The sequence below is a fragment of the Eptatretus burgeri genome, chromosome 3 (assembly GCF_056783735.1).
Source record: "Eptatretus burgeri isolate ZD-2024b chromosome 3, Ebu_testis_v1, whole genome shotgun sequence".
In the NCBI taxonomy this organism is placed as follows: Eukaryota; Metazoa; Chordata; class Myxini; order Myxiniformes; family Myxinidae; genus Eptatretus; species Eptatretus burgeri.
In genome coordinates, this window is record NC_140963.1 from 118,855,594 (window position 1) to 118,871,245 (window position 15,652).

The following is a 15,652-nucleotide window of genomic DNA, read 5'->3' on the forward strand; positions in this document are numbered from 1 at the left end:
AAGAGTCGCAGCCCGACTGAATGACATTTATTCCCTCGAAACAACGGGTTTGGGCTAACCCTAACTACACATATACTTACAGAGATATCTCACCTAAGGGACCTGAATGGTGGTTTGTGAATTTCGTCAACCACAACAATATATATATATATATATATATATATATATATATATATATATATATATATATATATATATATATATATATATATATATATATCCATGTCTAGGGGGTTTAATCTCTACCTGGATGGATGACACCAAACTTCTCCCTTGGAGGCCGGCAGCCGAGACTGTCGAAGATTAATGCGCGCGCGTGGGAAAACAGTTAAGCGCTGCACCAAGATGGCACAAATACACGGACACAAGCAAATCGAATTGACTAAATAAATCATTTAATAACAACAATCAAATGTATAATGAAAATAATTCAAATTATAATAATGAAAGGAAAACGTAAGGCAAACTAAATGTAAATATAATTGAGGCACCGCCACACAGACTTAAATACACACAAGGCGGAAATGAACAAAAGAAAAATCCCTCCTTTGTCCCGGCACTTAGCTGTGAGCCAGAGATGGACTTGGGGGAGCTTTGAATTGAGGCACCTCATTGACGTGCCCAACAAAATGGCGCCAAGCCGCCTTCTCGCCACGGGAAGAACATACGTCAGGCGATTCCTGAGCGATCATGAACACCAAGGCTCAGAGACTCCGTGCAGCTTCTTTACATGAGCGAATATGCTGACCGTTCCTCTCCTGCACCCGGTCTGTTCACAACAATGGTCCACACGACAAGACGATCTCTGAGGCCCCATGAGGAGGCCACGAGGCACCCTCTCCTTCCCTCCTCAGAATTGTACACACTTCACGGCTCAACCGAACCATCAATGGCCAACGTCCTGCTCAGAAAGCGAGCCAATTCACACAGCACGAACAAGAGAATCGTGCAGCCTTCGTCATGCCGAGAGCAAAAACGAGATCGTCCATGTCCTCTGACTGACGTCCTCTCTCGACCTCGTGCATCCTTTGGTGAGTACACCGCAACCTTCCTATCTCATCTGCTCTTCCCACGCCCTCTTCCTCTTCATGCGTCTCACGTCACGCCCATCAATCCTCGGCCTCCGGGGCATGGCCTGCTCAAACGAATCCCGGAAGGTGGGGCCTCTGCCCCCTCGGCACATTTTGCTTGTTTGTTATTGTAGTTTTGGTTTTAAAAACAACGGGAAAAGTCACGGGGGGGGGGCAATTACATACTGCGGAAGTTATCATTGATCCCTCCCTAATTAACATGGCACCACCTCCCATGTGGTGACAAGTAACACGAAAGCTCACAGTCTCTCTACTTAATTACATAGAGATGTCTCCTACACCTCCACGGACCAAACCACTCTATGCAATCCTATTTCTTCAGAAATCCCTTCATCTACCCCACAAACAACAATATTTACACATACAGTATATTTGTGTGTGTGTGTGTGTGTGTAAATACATATATATATATATATATATATATATATATATATATATATATATATGTACACACAAACTCCTCGCATGCTCTTCCAGCCAAAAAAAAGCAACACAAGGTAGGCCCTTTGATGATTCAAACTCTACTCAAGTTCCTATAGAGCTACAGACTTTCACAAGTAGTATGTGCATGAGAATCCCAATGCTGCATGCCCCCTGCAGCCACCGGACCAGTTTCACCACTTATTGGCAAGGCACCAGCGACAGCATAGACAGAAATTCGCACCACCAAGGCTTCGAAGCATACACCACATGTGGAGAAAGCTGCATAAAGCAACGAAGAAAAGCTACACAAGGTAAGCCCTTCGCTGTTTCAAAATCTACCCGAGTTCCATGCTTGGGAGCCTCGGTGGTGCATGTTTCTGTCTATGCTGTCGCCATCCAGGTGGGAATGGCTGCTATAAAATTTTCATCCGGTCACATAACTACATTTTTATAAAGGAAAATTATTACAAAGACCCTTTAAGACCCCTAAATCTCTCCAGACCCTTTAGACCTTTTATAACCATGTCAATGATGTTAAGAGCTTTGGATTACGCTGCTTCCACATTCCTGACAAGTACAACCTCTTCGATGTGCTGTTTCTGGAGTGTGCTCCACTTTCCTACTCAGCGAGTGAGCATTTCTGTTCTTCTTTCCAGACCTGTGTCGGATAGTAAGGTTGAATTGTGCCAGTTCTCCAATCCATCAAGTTTCAGTGGCACCCAGTTTCGCAGTTGCCTGGACATCATTTTGTGGGTCATTGTCCATGGAGACTACAATCAGATCCAAGAAGAAGAAAAAAAAAAAAATCGCCGTATTTTTCTGCGACAGCCCAATTCAATGCTCCTAGTTACAACTCAATATGACTGTAGTTTTCCAAATTTCTCTCGCCTGGTCATAGAGATCGGCAAGGAAAGCTCAAAACAACTTTACCTGTTTCTTAATCCTGTGATAACATGAGCTCCCAGATCATAGTGACTCATGTCAACCTACAGTATCATATGGTCTCGTAAAATCAGGATGTCCCAAGACAGGTGTCGTGGTAAGTCTGCACTTCAGCTCTTGAAAGGTCTCACCACAAGAATGATCCCAAGCTTTTGTATCACGTCCCATTTTCTCTTTTCTCTTGCCTTTCCTTCCCAACATTCTACCTTGCAGTAGCGAATGAAATGGTGCTGCCACACATGAAAATGATGGAACAAGTTTGCGATAATACCCAGGAAAACCAAAGAAACCTCTCAGCTCCGTTTCCATTTTTGGGACTGGTCACTCAGTGACTGGATCTTTTCCAGATCAGAAGATATACATTCTTGAGACAATACGTGTCCGAGGTACAGTATCTTAGCTTCTCCTGAAGCATCCTGCATTTCTCTGGCTTCATTTTCAGATTGAATCTCGTTATTTTGTCTAAACTAAGTCTCATCTTTCTGAAATTTGTTTGATTGTTGTGCCGAAACACGAGGATATCATCAAGAAGGATGAGCGGAGTTTGGAAATTTTGATCACCAAATATCTTGTCCATCAGCCACATGAAGGTAGCTGGTGCTCCAATTACACCAAGTGGCATGCAAAGATATTCATACAGTCCACCTGCACCAACCCTGAAGGCTGACTTTTCAATATCCTCTGCTGAGACTGCAATTCGATTGAATCAGTATGTAAGATCTAAACTGCAGAAGTATTTTGCTCCTTTGAGGTGAGTCGGTGCTTCCTCTATCCTTGGATGTGAATAAGCATCTTTCCTGGTTTTATTATTTAAAGCAGAGTAGTCACAGCAGACTCTCAGCTTAGTTCCCCTCCTTATCAAGCATGATAGGAGATGCATTAGGATTGGATGACTCTCGGATGACACATTTTTCCAAAGACTTTCGCAGGTAATCCCTGACCGCTTGCTATTGACTTTGTGGTATGCAGCGATGGAGAATCTTGACGGGAGTATCATCAAGTGGTGATAATTCTGTATTTGATAACATCGAATAACTCTATGTCATCTTCATTTCTGCTGAATGTACTGGAGTGTTGACTTGAACTTCTTGCAATTTTTGTTGGTAGAAAGGTGGAAAAGTTGTCATAAATGTCCATACGTTGTAGGAGGCTGTCGACTAGCTGTATGTTATGTTTGCTTTGGTTTATTTCTGTGACCTTAACTTCATTACAGTTAACCTCAACCATGTCATATGTTGGTTCAACTTCAGCATGATTTATTATTCCTATTTGTTTTAAGTTTCAGAGAGATGTCACAATTGCTGGAATTGGCCACCTGATGCGGAACTATTCCCGTGTGGTTGATAGAAACAACTGTAGGAACGAGTTTTAGTCTTCTTGGCAGAGGAAAAGAGATTTCTTCAATGATGGCTAATACAATGATCGGGACTTTGTTCGGGTGGACACTTCCATCTTCCATCTTGAGGGAGCGTGCAGGGATAAATGGCTTCTTCCGTGATAACCGGACTTTGACATCACTCACTGTAACTGGAATTTCTTTATAATGGGCTGGAATATGTTTAACGTGCTGGGAACTTGGAAGACTGTCTTGCACGGCTTTACCCCCCAATGTTTCCCAAAGCATTGGATCCAAGTATTCTCGGAACTACATGTTTTCTTTCTCTCATATTTGCATCCATGGGATCCTTTGCAAACAAAAACCAAATAATTCTCTCGTCATAACCAAAAGACTTGATTTCTAGAGAAAGATAGCCCAGGTTGAGAATTTCCTGACCATTCGTCGCTGTGATGTGAATCAATCTTCCCATGTCCAATAACTTCTCAGCCGATCAGTATTCCTGGTAATAGGACTTAGTAATAGTAGACACCTGAGCTCCTTTGTCTATCAAAAATCAAAGTTTGATTCCATCAGCAATAACCTTGGTTTCCGAACATTTTTTCCGACCACTCTCGGAAGGAAGGGACCATGTACAATCTTTTCTTCAGCTCCCACCGTGAAGTCCTTCATAGCGGCAAACAGTGGTTTAAAGTATTGGTCTTCTCGCCGGGCTTGTGGGAACAGTTTCACCTGGGGTGTCCTTCCTTCCCACAGTTTGAGCATCTCATGTTAGTCTGTCTTCCCTTCATCCTGTGGAGCAATTCTAATATTTAACCTCCGCCATCTTCGAAGATGGATGGAGGTTACTGTTTTCACCCCTTTCTGTTTGTTACTTACGAAATCTAAAGATTTCGTAAGTATATTGATCGTAAGAAATCTAAAGAATCTAAGGATTTCGGAAGTATACTGATGACTTCCGTTTCTGTTTGTTTGTTTGTGTGTTTGTTTGTGTGTTTGTTTGTTTGTTTGTAGGCACGATAACTCGACAACGGAAGAAGCTACCAATGTCAAATTACACCACGTGATTCAGGAGGGTGATGGCTCACGCTGATTAGATTTTGGTCAAAATCGGTCAAAGGTCAAGGTCACAGTGAGGTCAAACATAATTCCGTAAATTAATGTGGAGAAATGGAGTATTTTTGCTTCGCTCGACGTTACGAGTTCGTTTTAACTTCGATTTTAATTTTGGCTTCAGTTTTTGCGATCGCTTAGGACGCTTAAAACTCGGTTGTCGAAATTCTGGTAAAAATCGGATGTTTTGGAGACGTTTTAAGATTGTATAAAAATAATTCACTCGACGCGTCACGGGTCATCACGTGATGCAGTGCGCTCGAGCAGATGCGTCGTTGAGTCACGTAAAGGTTTTCCGTGTGCACGCTGACGGTGTTTTCGATAAAGATGGTGTTTAAAAGTCATTTTTTATCCCAATAAAGGTTATCGTCGCATGCCTGACTCGCTAAGCCGTCAGATTATGTAAAGATTGTTGGTGGATGGCCGAATATTACGGTTTTGTGACTTTGATAAAATGATATAAAATAATTGCGTGAAGAAATGGAGATTTTTGCTTCGTTCGACGTTACGATTTTTGATGGTTTGGTACAGAATCATCGTAGAAACTTCTGGTTTGCGTCGCTACCTTCTCTAGAGACAGCTTTTATTAGACAAGGTCAGAGGTCAAGTTGACGATTTCGTAAGTACCAGTCTATGACTGCTTGTTTGTTTGTTTGTTTGTTTGTGAACAGTATTACGGAAAAAACTTGACGGATTTCGACGAAACTTGGTGGGGGAGTTAGGTATGGTCCAAGGATCATGCCATTAAATTTTGGAGTTGGTCCCCCCCCCCTCCCAAAAAAAATTAAGAGAAAAATATTTTTTTTGCATTTCTACATGTTTTAAGTGATTTCCAACCCCCCCCCCCAAAAAAAAAATGTTGGACAAAAGAACTATAACTTTGCCAGCACTGTTGACATAATATTTAATGAATAAGATATAAGGTTCACTTGAGTGACCCAGCAGTATTGGCGGCGGAGGTTTTGCACTCTCCCGAGTGCTCCCCCTCGAGTTGCTTCTGTAGCTGCACGATCATAGACTCTTGGCACTTCAATAAGTCCTCTATCTAAACCTGATGTTCTTCCACCTGGACTATTTTTCCTGTGGAGGTGTTACCTATTACCTGAACAGTTGGAAATCGCTCCCAGCCAAACAGCGCATTGCAGCGGAGATGATGCGAGATGATGAGCAGGATTATGGGAAACATGTTGATAATTATTTGATAAAGACGCATAAAAAAAACATGAAACAAACACCAAATTTTCAATGAGATCTATAACAGCAAAGATTGTCTCAAGAAAAACTTTGTTTATAAAATAGTGCTGCAGCTTTGGAAAAGATCCTGGGGAGTTACATCCAACACATAAAAAGAACCCTGGAGTTCAGATATTTCCACGGTGATTGTTTAGTTAGGGTACCCATCCTCTGGTATCAGGGGAAAGGGAGAAGCGTTGTGATTGGAGGTAGAACCTTCCCCATTGTTCATTTCCTCATTTCCAAACCTTCATTTTCCAACTCCTTATTCGAACCTCATTTCTAAGTCCTTATTCAAGCCTTATTTCCAAACCCTTATTTTCTGACACCTGTATTCGAACTGACCGCAATTCTCAAACACACCTTCTCAAACCCCGACACCTTACTAGTATTTCAGGCAGACAATCATCTTTCGAGCACTGTGATTGTCGTCATTCTTTGCCGTTCCAGCATCCCAGGCAAAGCGGATCAAAAGAGGCTTTGCCTGAAACACCAACCCCCTCCACTCCTCCCTCCCCTCCTCTCCCGCACTCTAGTAACGAATCACAGCTGCTGGATCGCAGTGCACCTCAGCCAATCAGGTCAGTTGCCGAAAGTGGACGTGATTGGCAACACCGTGCAGGGGACAATAAACACAGGGATGGAGTGGTTGGACTGAGGTTGATGTGCACATCTGGCGCAGTCCAAGTCCTGAGTGAGTACAGTCCGGGGGAGGAGACCTGGCCCCCGGGGAGGGGCGGGGGGATGAACACCAGAGGTGCTACCGACCAGAACACGAGGGGGCTTCCCAACAATAGCAAGCAGAATGCGAGGTTGTGACGTGTGGAACTCCCCAAACTGCCAAGCAGGATGGGCGCTGACCAAGCCGGTAGACTGATATTTTTTTACGTCTTTCACACACACACACACACACACACACACACACACACACACACACACAAACACACACACACACACACACACACACACACACACACACACCTTGCATCTTTCAGTGCATACACCTCAGGGCTCACCTGTTGTGGAGCATCAACAACAAAAACGAAACCCCCAACTGCTCTTTTCAGAACTGAACTCCACATGATACAGCACAATAATTGTTTATACAGCACAACAGCAATACAACTGTTGTGGGCCGGGGGTCGGTGGTGAGGAACGACTGCTAGACGGAGCAGTAGGGCCGTCTCCCACCGAACACCCGGAATAGAAGATCGTCACCCCGGATAACTCCGGAGTCGACGGGTCACTTAAAGGACCGTGGTCACCAATATTTTGACGGCGTGAGGTAGGGTCCACTTGTCTATTCCAATTTACCTCAGTACTCACACCATCTAACTACCGGGGAAGCCACACCCTCGGCCGGCTTTGTTCGAACCGAGTCGCTGTTACCAACTCGGATCCGGCGTAACTGAGCGGGAATTACCAAAGCCGCGCCGGTCCAAATGACAATTTACGGCACAATCGGCCTCCCTAACTCTCAATCCCGAACCATACTGGGTCAATGAAAGAAAACACAAACAACGAACTGGAACATTTAACACGGGGTTTATTTATAATAATCGGGAAGCGAAACACAGAGCAGACTTAATCACGAATATCAGGCAGGCAATGTACAGTGAGCAAAAGCACTTAAACAATTCTACTTAAAGACTGGGCCCACAGACAGACACACACACACCCAAAAAGAAATGGACCCCACCGAGTCTTTATTCGGCCCCTCAGCCCAGGAGGGAAAGGCGAGCTGGGGACCATAGTCCTGTCGGTACCTGGCCGCCTCGTGCGGTTAGGCCCGCGACTGCACGTGTGGGACCTGTGGTCCATGGGAGTTTGGATGGCGAGCAGCCGAGACTCCAGACTCGGCAACGATCATACGGCACGCAACGTGGAACGAAACAGGAGCAATGGCGATGAGCCCAGACACGAACCCTTCTCACTCGACCGACCGCGTGACCACCAAGACCAAGACTGCTCAAACCACTCCCATGACCACTTGAACGACCACCAAGACCACTTGAATGACTCCAAAGACCACTTGAACGACTCCTAAGACCACTTGAACGACGACCCCAAGGACAGCTCGCCACCCTTCTTATCCCTGGGCGTTCTGGATTCTCATTGGCTGGGGCGCGTGTGCAATGCTCGCCCTTTTCTCATTGGGCAGAGGAAACACTCCATGCCCTTTTTTGGAGCGGGGCTCCGATCTGAGGCGATGGAAGCCACACCCATGTCTGTGCTCGGCACGCATTCGCGTGAGGAAGGCCGATGGTGGCAGGAGCGAAGGATGATGTTGTTGTTATTAATTCTAACTAAAAAAATAACTCGCAGCGCACATACACTTAATCACCCATTAAACATAGGGACGGGACCCTAACTATAAACACATACTTATCGAAATAACTGAGCTGCAGGGACTCTGGCTGTTGTGTGCAAATGGCTGCCAGATTCGTAACAATACAACCTAAAACCTGTTTTGCTTTACCTATAGCTGCCTGGCACTGTGCTGTCTGCTTACCTCGCATATCTGTTATACCCCCGATGTACCCATAACAATACTTTCAAATCTCCAACTATCTCTGGAAACCATTGGAGGAAGGACCAATCAACTCTCACCTCATCAATCACACAGCTGTGGATAGGAATTCATACTATAATTAAATCACCAATTGCCCTTCTAGTAAGAGAAGGTTGCATAAAGCAACCAAAAAAGCAAACGCAACGTAATCCTTTTGCTATTTCAAACTCGTCCTGAGTTCCTCCACAGCTGCAGGCTTTTACATGCAGCACATGCGTGAGAACCCCAATGCTACACACCCACACCAATCATCATACCAGTTTCAACGTTTGTTGGCAGATCATCAGCAAGAGTAGAGATAAAACCATGCAACACCAAGGCTGCAATGCCAATAGCAATCAATATATAAATACCACTGTAAGTCCAATCACGTCTCTCACTCATACTTGGAGGAATGACAAATTAGCTCTCACCGAATCAATCATCCCGGCTGCAACTAGAATTAACATAATTAAATCACCACTCAGCCCTTCTAGTCAGAGAGAACAACATAAAGCAAACAAGAAAACTAACCCAAGGTAAACCCTTTGAATGAATTGTGATTTAATTATATATACTAGTAATAGCCGCTCCCTCAGTGAGCAGTGAGAGATATGGCTTCAATACCCCTTCCCTCCATCAGGGGTTAGTAGTTAAACCACTTGCACCATTCCACATGTACAAATGAGAATTGAAAGTCACCTTCCCACCCTAGTAAAGCTCGGTGGTGGCTTAACAGCCAAGGCAGTTGGCTTACAATCTTAATGTCCTGAATTCAAATAATAGCCATGCCTACCTGTCGCTTCACTGATGGATTTCATCAAAAGACAGTATGTTGAACTTCACAAACATATTGCATATCTGAGTGTCATCGAGGATGTAAAATGAAGTGAAATGCATGAGAAAATGATTTTTTTATAACACAATTGTTGTGTTGGTGCGGTAGTGGTAGCGGTGACTGTTGTTGTTTGTTTGCTCCTTCCATGTATCCGAAAATATTTTTCAATTGCTATGAGAAGTATTACTGTAAATAATTTTGTGTGCTCCTTCCGTGTCCTTCTAAAGGGTTCCTGCTGTCGTAGAATAATAAATGTTACCATTGGAACCGCTGCATTCAGCTCCAATTCCCGTTTCATCCTCTTCAATTCCAGAGAGACGGCGTTTCACAACAGAATATGTATGATTAAACGGAGACAAATTTTTGTCCACAGTAAATGGATTCTTAGCTTTCTCACCAATGAATTGATTATTAGCTTTCCACCGGTACCATTTTTATGATCATACGACAGCAGGAAACCACTACATTAAAGCTCAAGGTCCTGCTTCTTTGTTGCGTGACAGACAGACAGACAGACAGACAGACAGACGAGTCTCCTTTTAGTAATAGTAATACAAATTCTCTCCTGGAGCAAGCAACGGTTTCAATACCCGCTCACTCCGGCATGGGTCAGTGGTTAAACCACTTGCACTATTCTCCAATGTACAAAGGAAAATCACAAGTCATCTCCCCATTCTCGCCGGGGAGGGGATGAAGGGGAATTATTTTTTGCCCAGACCTGACCCGGGTACCCCAAGGACATATGCAAACTTTGTTGGAGATTGGCCCAGCCGTTTTCAATTCCATCATGGTCAGATGTACATACATACATACATACATAGAATTGGCATATCTTCGTGATATATATATATATATATATATATATATATATATATATATATATATATATATATATATATATATATATATCTATATATATTAGCAGGGTATGCTTACACATTGTAAGCAAAACCAAACCATGCTTCCTCATTGTCTTGGATTGCTCACCTGCATTTGATTTTAAAATTATTTATTTTCGTTTATATTTACATTTATTAATGCTTTGCGACGGTTCTGTGATTTTTCCTGGTGTATCTGCTTCGATGTCCATCGGCGCGCAAAATTACCGTGCTTCCCCATTGTCTTGGGTCACTCACCTGCATTTGATTTTTCATTCATTTTTTTTTTCATTACCTCCACCACCGAAGGTGAAGGAGGTTATGTTTTCAGCCCTTTCTGTCTGTTTGTTATTGGATTTTGGCAATTATGTTGGTTGGTTGTGTGTGTCATTCTGTCTGTCTGTCTGTCTGCCTATGTGTTTGTTTACCCTGTAGCAGCCACACCGTTTCAGCAATCATGACCAAACTGGGTACAGACGTCGGCCATGGTCCAACTTAGACACTTGTCGTTTTTGGTGAATCTAGGTCAAAGGTCAAGGTCAAGGTCAAGGTCACCAAAAAACCGAAATTCTTATTTTCACAATAACGTCCGCTAAAATGGTCGTTTCGACTTCAAACCAAATCCACAATGTGCATCTTCCAATTCCGCATCCAACCATATGTCTCATTGGGTGTCACACCAACACCCTTCTTAGCGGTCGGGGGTCGAATGTCAGGGGGGTCGGGTCAAAACTTTAAAATTGCGATAAAAACGCCATTTCAAGTCCGATTGACTTCCAAGTTATGATCATGACCAAACTAAGCGCGAAAACTCATTAAACAGCAGCACTATCGACTTATAAGAACCAAATTGATTTCCAGGTTTTGTTTTTTCAGAGATCATGGAGATATGACAAAGTTATTCCAGCAATTCCTTGCTCAACGAGCAATTTCATTTGTTTGTTTGTGTGGACATCTCAAAAAGTTGTGGATAGATCCAGATGAAATTTTGTGGACACGTTGGGTGTGTGATGAGGATGAACTGATTAGATTTTGGTGAAGATCTGAATCCGCATCCGGATCCGACTCCTATAATTTTTTAAGTGGTTCTTCATCATTGAGAGATGGGGCCAAAAATGATATTTGGCACAATATCTCAAAAAATTGTGGACGGATTTGGATGAATCTTGGTGAAAATGCTGGGTGTGACAAGGACGAATTGATTCGATTTTGGTGAAGATCCGGATCTGGATACGACAATTATTTATTTTTTCCAGTGATTCTTCACCATTGAGAGATTGGGCCAAAAACGATATAGTCCTGAATCACAATGATATTTCAAAAATGTATTGGGCCTGATATGTTCTCGTGGATCAGGCAATATGTGGCAGAGGTATGCGCTCTACCGAGTACCCTTCTCATTTATTTATATTTTCATTGGCGAATGATTTCCAACGATTCTGTGATTTTTCCTGGTGTATCGGCTTTGATATCCATTGGTACAAAATTTCAGCTTTGTATGTCATTTAATATCAGTCAGTGGTTAGAAATATATATATATATATATATATATATATATATATATATATATATATATATATATATGTATGTATGTATATATATATATATATATATATATATATATATATATATATATATATATATATATATATATATTTCACATGCGAGTTTCACTGCCAGCCTTAGACATGACATTGCCTGCACAGAAATTCCTTTAAAATTACTGCTTAAAAGAGCATTTTTCCATATATCAATGTGAAGCTTTTGTCATATGGATATACAGTATGATCAGATGTAATAATCCTCCACTCTTCCTGTTTCACTTTAATCAACCTGAAACCAGGTTTTGTATGAATGAGCCTGGAAATTTTCAGACAAACTACATAAAACACATTTGCATACCACCATCATGTTTTGATTCAGCAACACAGAATTATTGACATCATGTAACGCTAATAACATCCTATATAATGGCTACCAGGTGCACATCGCTGTCATCAATTGTTGACATGGCTGGGAGTTCAAACAGGGTGCAATCTATCTACGTCCCAGGCCAAATTATAGATGACTTTATTGTAGTTAATAGAGGCTATCAACTTCAGGGCATTACATCATTACAAGCACCACAGTTGGGACGACGATAATTTGTTAGGAAGCTTTGAGACACTCAAACACCTGGGGCTCGTAACTGTCCCTCTTACTCATAACCGTCCATTGATATGTCTGAACTGTGTGGAAAGGCAATTTTCCCCATTTGAGATACCAGCTACAACAATATGCAGTTAAAATGCTGAGAGAAATTGGAGATACCTGCTGATCACGAATCGCAGACATGATGGATGAAAGAACAACCCCGCACTAGGCAATGCTTGAGAAGGCCCTCCAGTCAAAATCGCTTTGCAATAGTCAATTCCTATCGGCCCTGGAACCTATGGCGGAGTCGTCCAGGTTTCGAAATGGAAGAAGAACAGCATCACAGGTGAACGTCGATGAGAAATGGCGTCACAACATTCGACAGCAGTTCCTGCGTACGTCAGTGATGCAACAAATCCTGGCAATACAAACAGTTTGATGACACTAGAAACTGCCAGACGCAAGCCCTGGCTTACGGCACTGGTCATGAGCATTGCAAACTTTTTATGACAAGTCTGTTGTCCGGTCCAAGAAGAAGTTCGATTCAAGCGACTCGATGAACTACAAATTCGAGCTTTACTGGGACGTCGTAGGACCCGATGAGAATAATGCTTCAGGATGTTATGAATTCGAAGAGGATACTCAACAAAATCCTCTAAACGCTGAGCGTCAAGACAGGAAATAGTACGTACCATTTTTAATGTCTTTGGTACGACTCGGCAAGGATTAAACTGCGGACCTCACAGACAAACCACTGGGCCACCGAATCTCGTGGTCCAGATTCATGCCATTTTCCCAGAGACAGACAACTTTCTGATCGTTATATCATCAAAAGCTTTGACCGTCCACCAATAAAGAAAGATGGCTTTGTTTAAGTAGAGGATCCTTAAAGATGTCCACATAGGTAGGATGGCAGCAAATAGACAGCACCCCTTAGAAAGGAGGGGGGATTGAGGGGGGGTGAAAAAGGATCTTGCAAGGTGAGTTCAAGTGAGGCATGTTGCATGCAAACTCCGAGGACATCATCAAAGTCAGGCAGAGAAACAAGATGGGTTGATCACTCGACGTCTCGCTTTGGACTCACGTCGGTGCGGCGTTCGTTGCGTTTCAAGACCTCGGTGGCGGTGCCGATCGAGCCAGCTCAGACGTCGGCGACAGGACACCATAACCTCATCAAGAACTCGTTACGAACCTTATTTTCCACATCCATCGCCGGGCGGCAATGACTTTTCAACCTGAAGTCGAGGAAAGAAACGCGTCCATTTTCCAGTCCGCGCACGGTGTCCGTGCGTCCTGGAATGACACCTTTGCAGATGGCCGCTTTACACAGAATCGCTAATTATCGCCAGAAATGTATTTTCCTCTCACGAATCTCCTGCTCGTTCTCGTTACACTCCACCGCACTACATCATCGACCAACAAGAGATCATGGAGGATTAACGTTAATAAACGCTCAATTACGCGTCGGCGATCCTCACCGACGTGTTGCCGACGTTTCTCAGGGCTTCGACGTCAAATTCGAAATGACACGGAGCACGTCTGACAAGCTTCCCCGCCGATGCCGCAAGGGAAGCACCAGCAGGGAATGCCGGTGCACGTCAGGGTCCCAAATCACCAACCAGGGACTACTTCCACTTATGCCAGCTGCCTGTTGCCAGATTGCCTAATGAAATGGACAGCTATTGAGCAGCCTTTCATCGGTTACGAAATCAACGCGGCCCGCGGATCTCAGTACACCGGCGACCTCAACGCCGCACGATCTGCGAACCGCGCGGACCGGCGGCGCGCGTGCTCGCTCGGGGAACCGATCGGCATGCGGGAAGCACGTGTCCGTCTGGCCGCACGTCCGTCGTGAGGCGATGGACCAGCTCACGGCCGTACAGGATCACGGATGGGCGGGAAGACACCGCGGTGCACGAACCGAATCGGGATGCGAACGCGCAAAGACCGCACGGTGTGGACGAACCAGTGGTCTTACCGATCTGCACATACTGTGGAAACACCGTCAGACTGTGGGAAGCCAGCAAGAGCATGAGAACCACGGCAGCGAACAGGCTCCCCTTCCCGGGTCCAGCCATCATTATGCGGGAAACGTAGCGAACGGAACCGCGAGGGCGAGGGAGGGATGAGCGGGGGAAAACCGAGAGCAGGGAAGAGCCAAGCAGTGCTCGCCTCGGGAAACAAATGGAGGGTAATCACACGCGGGAAAATCATTCATTTAACGCTTCGCGGGCATCGAAAGGACCACGGAGTTGGCGGCAGGAACGATGTGCCGATCGGTACGCGACGGGCGGGGGCGCAGCACGCATGCGCACCACACAATGCCCCCCCCCCCACGATCCCCACCTTCCTTCCTCCACCCCCAGTTCCCTGCTCCCGACCTGTCTCAATATCTAAGGTTCCCCACTCGCTCTTCATCCCCCTCTACTGCTGTGTGCGTTCATGGAGAATCCTTGTTCTCTTACACCCCCCCCCACCCTCCAATGGCCGAACACAACTCGACCTTCCCGTCCGTTTGAAGCTCCATATACATATGAGCTCTGGAATCAAAGAGCCAAAGAACCTTGCGGATGATATACATCAAGCTCAAGCTTCATCTTTGCTCATTTCCCAAGTGGGAATGCACCTGACTATCAAGATTCACTTTGATACCTGCACTAACCGGAAACATCAATTGGTGCATCAAATTGTACATGAAGCTCAAGCCCTGCCGACTATACCTTGATTAATGTACCAAAACAGTAGATGAACATCAAGCTTTACCTTCAACCAGGTACATGAAGCTCACGCTCGAGAGTCAAGAGTCTAGACTAGACTCTAGACCTTCATCCATACACCACCGGCTGTGCTCACATTAAATAATAAATCATGGAGGATCACCTCGTTCAGGTCACCAAAACATTCACAGAACTTTCTCAAGGCAGCGTTCTCCCCATCATCCAGCAATCTACCTGCGCATGACGTCCAAGGTCTCAGCAAGAAGGGTCACCCCAAAACCTCAGCACTCAGGGTCAAAGGATAATGCCTGGCATCATGTTTCGAGCTTGTTGAACTGTTCCACGAACATCGAGCTTTATTGCTCGTTTTGGTAACTGGAAACGAATCATGGCTTCA

The 15,652-nt window shown here is 44.4% G+C and overlaps 1 protein-coding gene across 4 annotated transcripts in view; it reads right to left on the reverse strand.

The window, feature by feature from the left end:
- The window catches only part of LOC147030824 (glutamate receptor 3-like), a 121,957-nt gene extending 107,118 nt beyond the window's left edge, over positions 1–14,839 (reverse strand). For all 4 annotated transcript variants that reach the window (XR_015056521.1, XM_085875325.1, XM_085875324.1 and 1 more), the window contains exon 1: positions 14,517–14,839. Coding sequence is in view for 3 of the 4 variants with exons in the window: in XM_085875325.1 (XP_085731451.1) it covers positions 14,517–14,619 (103 nt within the window). In the remaining variant the exon portion in view is untranslated. The remainder of the gene's footprint in view (positions 1–14,516) is intronic.
- Between the last annotated feature and the right edge of the window lie 813 nt (positions 14,840–15,652).